The 17,227-nt window shown below is 38.6% G+C and overlaps 1 protein-coding gene across 1 annotated transcript; it reads right to left on the bottom strand.

Annotated features, from left to right (window-relative positions):
• Nucleotides 1–1,173: 1,173 nt before the first annotated feature.
• Nucleotides 1,174–17,144, bottom strand: shcbp1 (SHC SH2-domain binding protein 1). The gene is made up of 13 exons (XM_051900995.1): nt 16,808–17,144; nt 16,371–16,577; nt 16,172–16,287; nt 15,831–16,039; nt 13,710–13,805; nt 12,246–12,476; nt 11,718–11,895; nt 10,677–10,797; nt 8,339–8,470; nt 6,212–6,330; nt 5,866–5,952; nt 5,029–5,170; nt 1,174–2,055 (listed from the first exon to the last, which is right to left on the bottom strand). Exons 1-13 carry the CDS (start codon nt 17,001–17,003, stop codon nt 1,703–1,705), a joined length of 2,187 nt encoding a protein of 728 aa, XP_051756955.1. The 5' UTR covers nt 17,004–17,144; the 3' UTR covers nt 1,174–1,702.
• Between the last annotated feature and the right edge of the window lie 83 nt (nt 17,145–17,227).

The raw sequence follows: 17,227 nt of genomic DNA on the forward strand, positions 1-17,227 counted from the left end.
ACTCTAGTATTCAAATGCAGCATCACAAATTATGGAAGGTGAAACGCTCATTGTCATAAATGAATGAGCAACTGGTAGTTATTGTAGGTCACCTTAGCATTGAGGCCAGAAGACCAGGGAGAAAAACAAGGAGAGTGGTGGTTTACAGTCATAGGGGACAAACTTACTGCACATTCAGTGGCTTTGACAGTCGTCCTTACCCCGAACAATGGATGCTGCCATTGTTCCCTGGACCGCTCGCTGGTCTGAAGGACACAGCTTCAAAATGGGATACTTTCTAGAGTCCTCAATGGCTGCAAGCTCTTGCTTTAATCTGTCCAGACTGACACCTCATTTGAAGATAAAACAATCGCCACAAAAGAACCCTGTCACTTCTTTTCCCCTCCATTTTTGTTGCATCTAAAGTATGCCAGAAGAAACAGTAAAAGGAAAAAAAGAAATCAATAACCCCCAGGTCTTTTTTCCCTCTTCAAAAAAGAGGTATATATTTATCATCGATTTCGCTAAAAGACTTTGACCTATACAACAAACAGACATCTTGTGAAGAAAAACTTATGAATGTGTAATAAACAGGAAGAGAATTCTTTCCCAGAAGTCTCCTTAAAAAGAGAATAGGCCTTCCCTACAAACGCTTGTGAGTTGCAGTTTAAAGCAACAGTTAAGTATAAAAAGGGACAGTTAATTAAGATTCATAAATGAATTTGGTATAACACTAAATTTGACATGGCACTAGAGGATAACTGAACAGACAAACCATTAACATTATTTAATTGTTCTCCATCTCATTTTCTTCAATTAATTTGTATTGTTATATTTCACATTAATGCACTTCAAAGATCTCATAATGCTTTTTTTGTGGTTCATTTATTTTCCCATTTAAAATTAATTAGCATCACTGCTGGTTTGAGGAACAAGTTTGGCTAATGCAGGTCAAACTGTAGCTCCTTATTTCAGACTCGAAACATGTATTATCCAATTAAACAAACACCATTGTAATAAAGTTTACCTTTAATTTTCTGAGAATGAATAAAAGTTTTTTTTTTTTTTTTAATTAATGGGAATTAAATTTTGAGTCAAAACAAAAGGAACCGCTATACACCAGCAAAACCAGTAACTCTTACACTTCTATACTTCATTAAATAATAATAATAAAAAAAAAAGCAGACTACATAAAGCAGATGTTTGCCATTTGGAACAATAAAACTTTGTCTACAAAAAAATTGAGAATTAAGAAAGAAAATACTGCTTTTGTCCTTTATTTTTCAGACCAAATGCTTTTTAGAGCTTATTAGTAACAATAGTAATTAATAGTGTGTGGACAAAACATGAACTGTGTGAACCCTCAAGAAAAAAAAAAATAATAATAATAATAATTGTCTATCAACATGTTTGTTCTAAAACATGAGACTGTGTGAACAGAACATTTCCAAAGTGCTGCTCTTTTTGTGTTATTATATATACACAAGTGTTTCAGTGTTTAAAAACTTTGATAAACAAATTAAATCCAAAAAGGCACGGGTTAAAAAGAGACATTTTTAAAAGCCTACACATTTTAGCACGCATTTAATTCATTTTGCATTTCACTCACACAATGAAATTAAAGAAAAGCTCACAAAGTAGACTTGTAGCAAAATTGAAGAAGTACAGAATAAATAGCTAAACAGTAAAGTGTGTCTTGTGCATGCCTGCCGTAGAGAAGCCTTTAGTACAGGAAGGTACCAAAGCTGCCTTTTCCATTGTGCTTGAATTGATTTCCATGAATGGAAATGAACATTTCCTGTGAAAGTAGATTCTCATCAGCCCGCATGGCCCCTAGTGCTTTTATCCGGCTCCTCTGAAGCCCATGTTTCTTGGCTGATGTGGCAACCAACTCTTGCTTGATGGCATCATTTCCCTCAGTGAAGTCTGGAGGGACGGAGAGGCTATGTTTGATGGCTGGGCACTCTTCCTCCACAACAATGATGGGCACATCATCACCATCATTGTCATCATCATCCTCATCCATATCAGCCTCTGGTTTTACTCTTGTGTCCTCAGATTCTTCCTCTTTCTCATCTGACAAAACAGAAGAGACAGGCTACAGAATAGATCTGGTTTCGAATTTTTTGGGTGATAGCATTTTTAATATAAAACCTCAAAGAAAATGTGATGTACAGGTTTGAAACAACATGAGTGAGAGCAAATGATAGAATATTAATTTTTCAGCAAATGATTCCTTTAATTCCTGACCAAAAAGCAGGCAGCACAGACTGATGCATCAACACAACATGCTCTCATTCATCCTTACAGCAGAAAGTAATATGAATGGTTATAGTCAGCCTGAAAATGATAGGGTACAATAAAAGGATGTGTTTGAAACATCTACGACTCTCCCCTAAATGGAAGGCTTTTGCACTAAAACTAAACCCTGCCATTCCTGGAAAAACAAGTGACGCAAGGAACAATTTCACTGTAATACTACTAGACAGACAGAATTTAATTTCCTATATTAAAAAAGAGAAAGCATCTTTAGGAAAGCCAGTTGTTATACTGCAGTGTAAAAATATCTCTCTAACATAAAAAGGAGGGCTATTTAAACAATACAGCACAGAAAGTCACTATGCCAATGCATACATTAGACCAAGGTAGACGGTTAGAGGTGAAAACATAAATGAGCCAGAGAGAGAAGTAGGTTCTACTTGTAGTTTGAAGCCGAGACGCCTTCTGCTGAGCATAATTCAGAAATTAAGCACACTGCATTCACAGCTGCCCTTCAATGAATGTCAAGCGTATTTCCGTTCTTTCCTTTTCTCAAAATGGAGCTGCCTGAGAGAGAGGAAAAAAGCCAATCCTGCTGAAGAAATGTGCCATGGGGATGGCAGTCATTACAGACAGGGCTTCCAACAGCCCCAGGGGGGCATTTTTAACAAAAATTTTATGCAAGCGAATACATTTTCACAGATATTACCACAGGAGAAAGTAGAGCACTTTTCGCATAGTCGGACTGAGTCCTGCGGGTTTCTTCATGAGCTATATAGGCATGTGGCTTATGCAGGCACACACAGAACCATTTACAGTAATGGGGAGAGTGGTTGTGGCCTATTTAATATGAGGCAAAGAAGATGTGTGAAAGTAAAAAAAAAAAAAAAAAATATTCAAGGTTACAGTATTCCCATACAAAAACACCAAGGATATGTACTGTATTATTTGCAAGCTGAAGCACAATTCCATATATTTCCTAACAAATTCCAAAAATTACTGTATTTCAAAATAGTGCCCCTATTTTGCTATTTTAAAAAAGTTCCTATTTTTGTTTTGAAGGTCTCCTACAAAAGGTTTGCATGCGTCCAAGGTATTAAAAAGGTGTTAAATACATTACAGCATGACTTCTTTTCTCACAGTGTCTGAAATGGTTCAATAAAAGGATGAACACCTCCTTTCCAAGAGCTTATTCTGCTCAGATTGGTCAGATGGCCCAGTCTGTTGTGATTGGTCTACCACTGTCGGAAACAAAACACTCATTACCATATCTGAATTTCAGCTCTGGAGGCCTCGAACAGTAATGATAGCTTTGGTTTTACCTTATCAATTCAAGCCAGAGTCATCATCTTTTGGAAGTGCATGCAAAGTGGATTTGCTTTCACAGAGGAGGATCAGCATCTTCTCGACATGTCAACAATACAAATTAAACTCTTCCAGGCCTCAGCTACAACCACAGTGTTTAAGGGCGGTTCAAAGTAGGCGTTGTTCGGGAGTCAGCCAATGAAGACCATAAAGTGGCATTATTTGTTACAAACCTACATAGGTTCTTGCAGGAAGTAAGACTGGAATTACTGACAACTCATTTCAGTCAGTTCAGAACCGGTTCTTTCATTTGAGAGACAATGCCTCCATTTATAGTGCGTTTGACCTTTGAAACTTTACAGACATTTTACTTTATCTGCCAGACGAGGTGCTGATGATAACCTTAACAAAAGGGTGACAGCTATAAACAGCTATAGCACACACTACATGAAAGGTAAAATCCAAAAAAGCATAATAGGGGCACTTTAACAGAATAACTCACTCATGTCACCTCATGTTGTTTCAAAATCAAATGCAGTTATATTTTTTTCTGTGGAACCAAACAAAAAAAATTATCTATACAATGACAGTTCATGCTGACCACTTTCCTTCTGTCATTGATTACTCACCCTCATGTCGTTCCACACCCGTAAGACCTTCGTTCATCTTCGGAACACAAATTAAGACATTTTTGATGAAATCCGAGAGCGATATATACCTCGTCCATAGACACAAATTTAATCAACACTTTCAAGGTCCAGAAAGGTACTAAAGACATTGTTAAAACAGTCAATGTGACTGCAGTGGTTCAACCTTAATTTTATGAAGCGACGATAATCCTTTTAGTGCACAAAAACAAAACAAAAATAACGACTTTATTCAACAATCTCTTCTCTTACCCGTCATTATCCTTATGCAGGTGACACAGTAAGCACAGTGAAGGCTTCCATGTTTACATCTGAATGCCAACTTAGTATTGGCCAAAGCTGATCACGTGAGCAGCACGACACATGCGTATGATGCTGATGCAGGAACCAGCCAATAATGAGTCGGTGTTCTGACGTAGAACCTGGAAGCGCTGGACGTAAACAACGTATGAGAATGACACAGAAGTGAAGATATTGTCGAATAAAGACGTTATTTTTGTTTTGTTTTTGCACACAAAATGTTTTCTCGTCGCTTCACTGCAGTCACATGGACTATTTTAATGATGGCTTTAGTACCTTTCTGGACCTTGAAAGTGTTAATTATATTGCTGTCCATGGACGATTCATATACCTCTCGGATTTCATCAAAAATATCTTAATTTGTGTTCTGAAGATGAACGAAAGGCTTACGGGTGTGGAACAACATGAGTAATTAATGACTAAATTTTAATTTATGGGTGAACCAACACTTTAATAAACTAGCTGGTGTTAATTTGAGAATATGCCCTGCTGATGATGAACTGAGGTGGCAGGAACAGAGAGAAGAAGAGAGAGGCACCTGCGGCATTGGGCTCTGCGGGCAGATCCTCCACGGTAGCGTCACCTGGCTTGACCAAGATAACGCCGTAGCCCTGATTGTTGTGGATCACGTTATTCACCATGGTGATTTTAGGCATGACGTCCAACTCATCTGCAAAATCCTGCCAAAGGGGAAGCAGGAGGTGGTAAACACGCAGCATGCCTACACAAATGAACATGCACGCACACTCTCACATCTCTTTTTGGCCTAAGCAACGTGAGGAAGAATGAAAGACAGGCACAGTGTGTACACAAATGCACAAAGCTTTAGGATGGTAGATAAAATCCAATTATTCCGCTAGAGTTAATTATGGAAAAATCCTTTTGGGATGCTGCTACCTGTGTGTGAATCTAATTTGCTCTCAGGTGAAACACTAACACTGACTTGAGAAAGCCATCACATAATATTTCAGCTCATGAAACACTCTCAATTGAAGCCGATCTGCAAAATTTTCCACAAAGATTTATGTCTACAACTGCGGGGTTCTCATTTGCTTTTCTGAGCTTTCCTCTGAACTGTGTGAGCGTACTGACCTCTGGTGACACAGCTTAGAGGCAGTACCATCAAAGACGCCCCATGGCGACCAGTGAAGTCCCACTCCACTAACGCACTAAAGGGGCTAACTTCCCTGGAGGTCTTCTAAATGCAATAATCCACTAAGGTCATTAATACGATACCAAGACAGCTCTACAGTGTGCCTCTGTTGGGTCAGGTAAGACACTTGCTGTTGCCTGGGCAACGATTAGCAGTAACCAGAAGCTAGACGGGCTAATCTATAGGCGTTTAGAAGAGCAGAAGCTCATCTATCTTGCTCACCTTAATCAGGATCCCCTCCTTGCAGTGATGGATGCCGTTGCCCACCAGACTGCATACACTCCCAGGGTAGATCTCCACACCGGCGCCCTGAAGCAAGCACACAGTGACCATCAGAACAAACGATAATGATATTGTTGAATGAAGAAGCGACGCTTTAGTAAAGCGGTAGGTGGTAAATCAGTCAAAGAATGCTGCTGTTGAGATCTTTCACACCTGTATCTCATACTGTAATAACTATCGTAAAGAATAGATGATGGAGCAAAACATTCAAATGATAATACCCTTTTCAGAAGTGAAGAAGTCATTTTATAATTTATGTGAGGTACCATGTGCTAGTGCAGCTTACCTTGGAGCCGTACAGGTCACACATGTTCATAGAGAGCTGGGCCGCCGATCGCACAATCACACCTGTGGTCTCACACTGCATCACACAATTTTCCATTTCCAGCTTTCCCTGGCGAACACCTGATGAAAGAAAGGGTGACAAATCGAAAAAATATTGGAGGACGGTGACAGGACATGCAAGGAGAAGGAAAGGTTTCCGGTCACACATAAAGATTGAAAATAGTCCTGGGCTATACTGAATACACACAATATAATATTAAACAACACTGACAACATCACAATGATTTATAAGACGCAATTAGATTAGATCCATGATCTTGTGTTGTGAGTATGAAAGTGTTAAGAAATTTTAAATTGCATCTTTTATTTACACTTTAGCTGCAAGAATAGTAAGTTTTATTCATATCCGTGAATCAGTTCAAAATGTTTGTTTCAATTGATACAAAACTTTGATTCACAAGTTCAGGGGGAAAAAAAGTAATACTGTAAAATAAATATCATTACAAAGCAATATATGCTTTGTAATGATATTTATTTTACAGTATTTTAAAATGTAATTACTGTGATGCAAAGCTGAATTTTCAGCATCATTACTCCAGTCTTCAGAAATCATTCTAATATGCTGATTTGGTGCTCAAGAAACATTTCTTATTATTATCAATGTTGAAAACACTTAATATTTTTGTAGAAAACATGTGATGTGTATTATGTGTATAATGATGTGTATTAATTTCTTTCTTTCTTTAAAAAAAAACAAACAAATCTGACCCCAAACTTATAGTGTAAATAAATTAAATATAATTTTCCTTGTGTTCATTCACTTAAAGACAGTATAGAAAACATTAAAACATCTTGCATTAAAGGGTTAGTTCACCCAAAAATGAAAATTCTGTCATTTATTACTCACGCTCATGCCGTTCCAGACCCGTAAGACCTTCGTTAATCTTCGGAGCGCAAATTGAGATATTTTTGTTTAAATCCGATGGCTCCGTGAGGCCTAAATAGGGAGCAATGACATTTCTCTCTCTCAAGATCCATAAAGGTACTAAAAACATATTTAAATCAGTTCATGTGAGTACAGTGGTTCAATATTAATATTATAAACCGACAAAAATATTTTTGGTGTGCCAAAAAAAACAAAATAACGAATTATTTAGTGATGGCCGATTTCAAAACACTGCTTCAGGAAGCTTCGGAGCATAATGAATCAGCGTGTCGAATCCGCAGTTCGGAGCGCCAAAGTCACGTGATTTCAGCAGTTTGGCGGTTTGACATGCGATCCGAATCACGATTCGACACGCTGATTCATTACGCTCCGAATCTTCCTGAAGCAGTGTTTTGAAATCAGCCATCACTAAATTGGCGCACCAAAAATATTCTCGTCGCTTTATAATATTAATATTGAACCACTGTACTCACATGAACTGATTTAACTGACAAATGTCATTGCTCCCTATGTAGGCCTCACGGAGCCATCGGATTTAAACAAAAATATCTTAATTTATGTTCCGAAGATCAATGAAGGTCTTACGGGTATAAAACGGCACGAGGGTGAGTAATTAATGACAGAATTTTCATTTTTGGGTGAACTAACCCTTTAAATATTTTAAATCTAATTTGGCTACAATGGCTGTTTGATCAAAATAATAATTAAAAGTCCCTTTTAAGTCATCGAATACCAAATGCATAAATCAAGATATAGATTTTATATACAAGTCTGAATAGTGTAAGACTTTTTTTTTTTTATAAAAAAGTCGCCCAGCCTTAATACAGTAGGGAACATATTGTGCTGGAAGCAAGCAGGATATCTAGTGGATAATAAACAGAACTGCTCTGACCAGATCAGAAATCCCACAGGAAGCAAACCTTTAGTGTAGCTGCACATGGGGATACAGATTTAAAAGCTCCCTAGGCTAGACATGCCAGAATGGCTCACCAATGAAATGACAAGGAAAAAAAAAAAAAAAAGATCACTCTTGTTACTGTGTTGCTGTAGAGACTGAATAAATGCACGTCAGGTCCCGGGTGGATATGCTGCTGCCCATTCAACAGCAGCAGTCCCTCAAGACTCTTCGACAAACAGCTGGAAAAGGGGGAAAGGAACGGGCCAATTTTCTTTGAGACTCACACAGGATGCCTTCAATGGCGTCGCGCTGTATGAACTTCAGATTTGAGAGTTTGACGTTTGCTCCCGTTGACTCCACAAAAGAGTCACCCTTGTTACGCTTCTCAATCACCACCTCGTCCGGCAGACCGTATCCTGAGAGAAGACAGGGAGAGAAATGTCTTTGCAAAAAGTGCTTTTTATAACCAACCCTTATATTTTTGACTGCAACTTACAAAAAATCAAGAAGAGTATTTTACAAACTAAAATAGAACCAAATAAGATTTTTTTTTTCTTTTTTTAAGTCACTGCAGGGTTATTTTAATGTTGTTTATGCCTCTTTTAAATGAAATAAAAACTCTAAAATACCCTTGTTATAAAACAGACCAGTGATGGCATATTTTCGACAGTAACAAGAACCTGTTAAAATTGCACTCTTTGAATAAAACATTTTCTGAACCTGCATGACAAAAACGCCGAAGGGAAATTGACAGGCCCTTAACCCTGATGGATCACTGTCATTTACCACTATGCCTACCATCCAGCAAAGCACATCTCATTATAGCAAAGCCTCTCCACAAAGGACCTAATTCTCTATGGAAATTACATCGTCTCTCAGTCTAGACACATGGTTTCCAAGTAACAATGTGCCTAAATGACCATCAACAAGCGTGTTGAGTCTACAGCAGACTGATGACTGAGAGGTCAGCTTAGCACCATCTTAGTTTGAGATAGTGGTGACAGGTCAGCAGCGGTTCAAAGTTTGACAGCCCGGCTTCATTACACGCTGCTCTTTGACAGATGGTCCTGAAGCAGGTTTCTTCCAGAGTTTTCTAACAATGCTCAGATGAACTTCAGCACTCTGGTCAGCTCTCAGACACTTCTTTCAAATGCCAAAGGCTGAATATAGACCAATAAGGTCACAGCACCATCCTCACTTCTACGTCTGCAGGTAACAAGAGTGGATTTGCTGGAAGATCTTTTGCTCCAATAGCAAAAGAAAATCCACAATGGCGTTTCTACAACTTACCAAAACAGGCAGAAAATACAGAGAGATTGATTATGTTGACCAGAAGAGAGAAAGATGTTAAATTTTCCATCACTCCATCATCTGTTGTATTAGAAACACTCATGCAGCAGGGTTAAATAATTTTATGTAAAACATGCAAAACTATTTACAGCTCCTTCAAATTATCTTGGCGATAAAGCCGTAGCCTGAGACAGAGGCATGTGTGACATTCTCTCTAAATACCAAAGACCTTTAGCGCAGGGAGCTGAGTTCTTTTATGGTAATCTGGCAGTGGTCTAATTGAGTTGCTCTTCTCCTATAGTAGAGCCAGCAGCCGCCTGTGTGTTATCTCCTCTTTCAGGGCTTCCCTGACGCTGCAGGAGGGACTGCCAAGCACACAAAACCTCCATATTTAAACAGCAGCCTCCAGGCCTTCTTTCCTCTACCTCATTTGACTTCATCCCTATCTGACTTTGCAGGTCACCCATTTGCATAAAGAGACTCGACCCTGACCCCGTGCTCTGTCTGCTCGCTTGCCTCCACATTCCTCATGCATTAATTTCCGCCCCCCATCATTGGAAGATGGTTATTGTGCCATCGAGCTCAATTACCTCAGAAGGCTTTCTAATATCACGCACCAATTGCGATTCGTTTTATACACGTCCAGGGAACCATTTTGACAAACAAGGCAAGGTGCCAGACTACTGACTTACTGTTATGAAGCACGCTGTTTCACAAAGCTTTATTAAAAGGAAAAGAATAGTACAAAATACAGGTGATTTCCTCTGAGTTATGAATGGATACAAAAAGAAAAGAAAAAAAAAAGTACCGCCTTCAAATCAGTCGGATGATAAAGGTCAGTGCCTCTACTACATCACTGCAGCTAAAACCGGCCAAACCATTTAGACATCACTAATGTCACTAAATTTAAAAGTGATAGTTCATCCATGAATTAAAATTTTCTTTGTAATTGTCCTCACACAAAGCTATCAGTCTTAATTAGTCTTAATTAATTTTAACTTTTTTTAACTTGATATTTTAATTTGATTTAATTATATAAAGATTTTCTTTTTCCACAGAAGAAAGAAAGTTTGGAAGAACATAAATGTGAGCGGTCAAATTAACTTCTTTTAGTTTCCATGGAATTTGCCAAAAACTATGAAAAAAGAAACATGTAAGATGACTGGAGAAGTCTTGCATTCATCACCAGAGAAGTCTGTAGTTTTCACCAAAAGGTCCAGTTATGACATTTTGATTAAACATTACAAGGTCAAAAACATTTTTAAAAATGTGAACAATTCATCTGTGAATAAATTTCAAAAAGATCTATAACATGGCGAGTCATGTGATTACCTTCAACCTCGATAGAGTCGACGAGACTGATGGAGCTGGTGATGCTGTAAAGGCCCGGGCATATGATGACCACATCCCCCTCATAGCACGCATTGACTGCAAGCACCGGGTCACTGTGAAACTGGGATCAAAACACACAGCCACATTAAGTCCAACTCATCTTATCCCAAAGAAAAAGCAATAAAAACTGAATTTCACAAAAGTAAAAACAGTCTGACACACACACACACACACAAATTGAAGTGAATCTGTCTCAGTGGGGTTGAACAGAGACATGCGAGCACACACATCTTCTGCACCATTTTAACAAGTTCTTGAGGGATAAACTGGTTCACAAAACAAGAGAGATCAAACATGAGCTAGTACATGAACACTGTGCTTTACAAATCCTACATTACAGCACCTTGACACGTTAGTGATCATACCGTCCTAACAACTTCTTTTTGGAACAAAACAGTCTTTAATCTTACTATTCGAACAGAAGATTGAGAAGAGAGCACATGCGAGATTTTACTGGCCAAATTATTCACTGAGACCTAGCAGTCATAAAATTATACTAGCACGAGTGAAATCGATGATTTGATTTTTTTCTAAGAGCTCTGAGGCGGCCAGCGCTCTCGGCCAGATATTAACCTTTAAGAGGTAAACCCAGGAAATTAAAAGACAGTGATCAGAGGCGACGGGAGAGAGGGACATTAATATCAGCATTTGGGCAGGATTTGCGCTCAACCTGCCTTGTCTGAAACTACTTTATTTAAAATGATCAGACCATCCCCCCATCCAGATTCAGCTCTCAGAATAGGGGAAGTGACCTTTTCCAATTCAAATACCCTATTTCCCACCCAAATGTCTTGTCATGGCTTAAAACTAAGAGATTCTCCCATTCTTTCACAGTCTAGATGTCATAAACCTCTCCCAAAATCTCCATTTACAAAGCCAGTACAGCTGAAAACAACACCATTATCCTGAAAAGTTGAGAACTATAAGGTCTTCTGGCCAGCATGCAACTGAGCCATGAAAAAGAGAAAGGGTTATACACACCTGTACTTCAAACTCTTCACTTGAATAGTGGGGCATCAGTTTGTCAGTTATCAAGCTTTGAAGCTGGTGAACTGTGGCCGAGGCAGATACCAAGTGGACCACACGGCCGCCAGCAGAACGTGGCCCCTTTGCCCTGCATGACTGCTGACCAGAGTTCACCTTGTAGCCCAGAACGTACCTGCAATAGACACGCAGGTGGTGCGGGTGAGCAAACCAAAGAACTAACAGGCACACTTGCTCAAACACAGCTGTTCAGATTAACACGTCTTTGATCCCAATGGATCTGAAATCTGGAACTAGGAAAGACTGATGATTAATTATGGAGCAGTGCGCATTGATCCAGAGGTTTGAAAAAACGTAAATAAGCCAATACTTCAAAAACCATGAATGCCTGATATCAATATTAATCACATTTATACTCATTACGTTACTCTCCTGATTAACTTGGGGTTCAGGAGCAAAGCCACGTTGTGGGCAGACATATACATGACACCTCTCAATCTCAAACATACACAGCAGTGTAATAACCTGAGCAGTGGGTTTTCAATAATACGCAGCTTGCGCTTAAGTGCTTCCAGCTGCTCATACATCCGCAGCCCTTCCACCATGGACACGTTGTCTTGTTCAGACTCGGAGTCGCTGTTCAGGTCACTTCTCAGGCTGGAGAACTCCTGAAACTTCTCTGAGCAGAGTGCCAGCACAGAGTGATACTCAGCGACAAGACCAGCTGGAACACGATCCTCCAAGATATCATAGTAACTGTGGAAAATATATGAAATGGTTAGTTCACCCAAAAATGAAATTTCTGTCATTAAGTACTCGCCCTCATGCCGCCCCAAACCTGTAAGACCTTTATTTGTCTTCAGAACACAAATTAAGATATTTTTGATGAAATCCGAGGGCATCTGTTCCACACATAGGCAGCAAGGTCATTGCACCTTTTGAGGTCCAGAAAGGTATTAAAGACATTGATAAAATAATCAACGTGATTCAACCTTAATGTTGTGAAGCAATGAGAATACTTTTTGTGCGCAAAAACAAAACAAAAATAATGACTTTATTCTATTTTCATTGCAGAGCTTCCATGTTTACGTCCGCGGGCTCAGTATTGGCCAGGTCCTGTGTCGCACCAATACTGAGCCCGCGTTCGGACGTAAACACGGAAGCTCTGCAACGAAAATAGCAAAGCAGTATGACAGGAGACAGATGAATTTGTTGAATAAAAGTGTTATTTTTGTTTTGTTTTTGTGCACAAAATGTATTCTCGTCACTTCATAACATTAAGGTTGAATCACTGTAGTCACACTGACTATTTTATTGATGTCTTTAATACCTTTCTGGGCCTCAAAAGGTGCAATGTTGTTTCTGCTTATGTGTGGATCAGAAACCTTCAGATTTCATCAAAAATATCTTAATTTGTGTTCCAAAGACAAACGAAGGTCTTACGGGTTTAGGACAACATGAGGGTGAATACTTAATTGACAGCAATTTCATTTTTGGGTGAACTAACCCTTGAAGGGACATTTTTTTTTTTTTTTTTTTTAAGTGAGGAAACAGAAAATCCTGTACTTATTAAAGTTGATGACATATTTCTGCATCACTAGTGGCACCAAAAATAATTGCTTCAAACTTGAGAAGTTCAGTAAAAAAAAAAAAGTCATAATGGTGCCATTAGACTCATTTAATTTGTCTGACATCATCTCCACTGTTGTTTATTCCAAAGTGAGTTTAAAACTAGATATCCCATGCATAAATTAAACATCTCATTTCATAATGACTCTAAACATTGCAAAGTAAATCTATTTGGATAACTCAAAGCAATTTATAGTGTTGTCATATAACAAACAACTGTTCATTACTGAGTACACACTGCCACCTTGTGGTCAGAGCTCCTTTATAACTAACAGAGCGCTGCTGGGATACTAACAGACTTAGAACTCAGTGTTGGTTCATGCTTCAAGGGAAGAGACAGGACACACAGAGGACACTTACAGCCTAAGACGAGGCTCCACACACCGAACAAAGTAATCAAAGTCATCATCCTCATCTTCCTCATCCCACTTCCTCCAGATATGCTTATAAAAAAACCTGTGGGGATTAGACAGAAACATGTAAGAGTGAATGATAGGGGGGAGACAGTGTGGGGGGAGATGTGAATAACAATGACAGGAAAACCTGCTTAACCAGTCAGTTCAGTATAACAGAGTAACCTCATCAGAATCACAAACCAAACTCGTATACAACTGCATCACTGTTTTGAAGGAGAAAATATGGCAGATCAGAGTTTAAAATGGAACATTCCATTAAATATTCAAATCTTGCCTTTTGGCTACAGTACCTCACCCACTCATGATCACTAAACCACACATCTATTTGAAACATTTCAAGCTGAATAATTAAAATTAGTTAATGTATTATGAACAGTGCTGGGTAGTAACCCCAAAAATAAAGTACTTGGATTATATTACATTTTACAATACTTGTAATCAGACTACAGTTACTTTTCTATAGATTACATGTTATTCACACAATGGCAGAAAGTTATTCATAATCCTTAGTTTGTTATATTTTCAGTTTTCTTTTCTAAAAAGGCTGACTGCTTATAAATTCAGAAGGTCTTCCAGGTTTGTGGAATTGCACACACAGACCAGATAATACTGATGAGCCTATCACTGAAAACTAAACTGAGACCCACACAGCATTTGATCACTGGATTTACAGAAATCATTTCACTTTTAAAAGAATGGTTCATTAAAAAATAAAAAATTGTCATCATCATTCACTCACCCTCAAGTTGTTCCAATTCTGCACAAGTTTCTTCTGCTGAACACAAAAGAAGATATTTTGAACAATGTTAGTAACCAAACAGTTGATGGGCCCCATTGACTTCCATAGTAGGAAAAAAATACTATGGAAGTCAATGACTACCAACAACTCTCTGTTTACCAACATTCTTCAAAATATCTTCTTTTGTGTTCAGAAGAAAAAAAGAAACTCATACAGGATTGGAACAACATGATGGTGAGTAAATGATGACACAATTTTCATTTTTGGTGAACTATCCCTTCTCAACATTGCATATCTAATCAGCTACTGACAAACACAATAATTATTATTTGAATTATCACTCACTGAATCTTTTAACTTTAACTTTTTCTGCATTCTGTTACCTAATGGAGTTCGGGTTCCTTGTCACTGTTGCCTCTGGCTTACTTGCACTTAATATGACTCTTAATATTCAACAATAATATTGATTTGACTGCACTGACGCTAGCTGCGTCTCATTTAGGAGGCTGCGTCCTCCGGAGGTCACATTTGAAGGTTGCATACGTCATCAAGGATGTCTTATTTAAGAAAAGTAACTGTAATAAAATGTACCGTTATTCCTTGTGAGGTGTAAAATACTGTAATTTCGTTCTTACTATGCAATCTAATGGTTACTTTTCTTAAATGAGACTGCCTCGATGACGTATGCAGCCTGAAGGAAGCAGCCTTTGAAATGAGATGCAGCTGCTGTTGGATGAGAACTGAACTGAGCTGGATGATGACATCTTTTTTTTTTTTTGCAGAACTGCTTTATGCTGAAATGAATTTAATAATTGATGATCTTTACAACAGAACTGAATCAACACTGAACTGACATCAGCTGAACAACAGCCAAAATGCATAATTTTCCTGTTATCACTGTAAAGCTGCTTTGAAACAATTTGTATTGTATAAAGCACTAGATAAACGTACAAATTCACGTCATTTCATGTGTGCATGCAATGCAGAGATTACCAACTTTTTGGTCAGCTGAACGTCTTTGCCCTAATATATTTACTTGAAGTAAGCCCTCACATTTTAAGTTAATAATTTAGGTCAAAGAATAAAAATAAAAAATAAAATTAAGTCAATAATAATAATAATCAAATTAAGTTCAAGGTTCTCTGGTGTCAGTTAATGGGCACCTGACATGCAGGTAAACACATTTTTTAATCTTCTTTCATTAATCAAAGTTTTCATTATTCAGATTCAAACACAAGAAGACTCTAAAGAGAACTGAATTGAGTGCTCGTTATTGTCAAACCCTGAAAAGGAAAAGAAAAAAGTACCTTTAATGGGTTAACTAACCTGAGGTGTTCCAGGGCCACAGCAGTCTGATCAAAGTCCCCGGACTCATCGTAGACAACTGAGAGCTCCAGAAGAGGCACTTTATGAAGTGTAGCTTCCAGCAGGGCCTTCATGGACTCTTCAGTAAGATCACAGCTTCTGGTCTCACACTCCATTGGTAGCACCAGCTCCACCTTTGCCTTTAGCTCCTTACAATCAACGTCAACAACCTACAACAACAATCCTCAGCTTTCTAAACATCCTATTGTGTGAATGCTTCAATCATAAGTATTGACTGTTTGTGTTTCGTGTTGTGTTAATACCCAAAAAGCACTTGCCACCATACGCTTCAATGAACTTACTTCAACCAGCACGTCAAACACATTAGTATGCCATATGGCCTGCCAACCACATGGCTCCACTATCTTCTCCAGGTATTCAGCAGTGAAGGCTTCTACTTCTGATGTTTTACAGTCACCTGTCAAACATTTCAGGTTTATAAATAAATTTATTAACTCACGTATTGTTGTGGATGACTTTCAAAAGTGTTTGAATGGTTACCCAGCATGTAATCTTGATATGCCTTGAATCTCTCATAGTACAGAAGATGATCTGTCTGGAAGGTGTCCGGCAGTTTTCCATTTCCTGGCCTCTCTGCTCGCTGTAGATGGGTACAGGGTCTTTCATCACTATTCAGATAATCGGTGCCGCTGTCGTCATCATCATCATCATCTTCATCTTCTTCTTCTTCTTCTGTCTGAAATAACTCTGAAAACATCAGCACTGGCAGTTCAGTAAAGTGCTATAGACCCACACAACCAAATGTGTTTTGGCCTATGTGATATTGTTAAAACAGCAGTGTCAAAGTCAAACGTGTGACATTCGATGAACTTTTTGGAGGGAGTGAATGACACATGGTAACTTCACATAATGCAAGAGTTTAACGGAAATCACAACAAATCATATAGCCAGTCGTTTGGCGTATAAACATCACGAACCTTTAGAAACCCGATTGTGGTTTGGTCTGATGTCATTACAGATAGTCTCTGTCTCTCTTTCTGTCTCTTGGTTGACATTATGATCATGATTATTTAGTGCATCTTCGCTGGTCAGTTTGATGATGATTTCAACGGCGTTTTCAGTCTCAGCGTCTCTCACCTCCTCCGGCTTTGAACACGCAAGCTCCTCTGACATCACTAAAGCTTAAAACTTTAATCTAGCTACAGTAAACGAAGTATAGATATCAATAAAATGTATTTAGTTAACTAGGTTAGCAGCCAACTGAATGTCGGTCCCCTCCCTTCACTTGTATTTTCAAACGCTACCCGGGCGGAGCAAAACAGCCCAATAAACTTACAGGGCGGAGCAAACCGACACGTTCTTAAAGGGACACTGCACACTTGAACCCTTTGAAAGGG

This window comes from Ctenopharyngodon idella, chromosome 7, assembly GCF_019924925.1.
Source record: "Ctenopharyngodon idella isolate HZGC_01 chromosome 7, HZGC01, whole genome shotgun sequence".
NCBI classification, from domain to species: domain Eukaryota; kingdom Metazoa; phylum Chordata; class Actinopteri; order Cypriniformes; family Xenocyprididae; genus Ctenopharyngodon; species Ctenopharyngodon idella.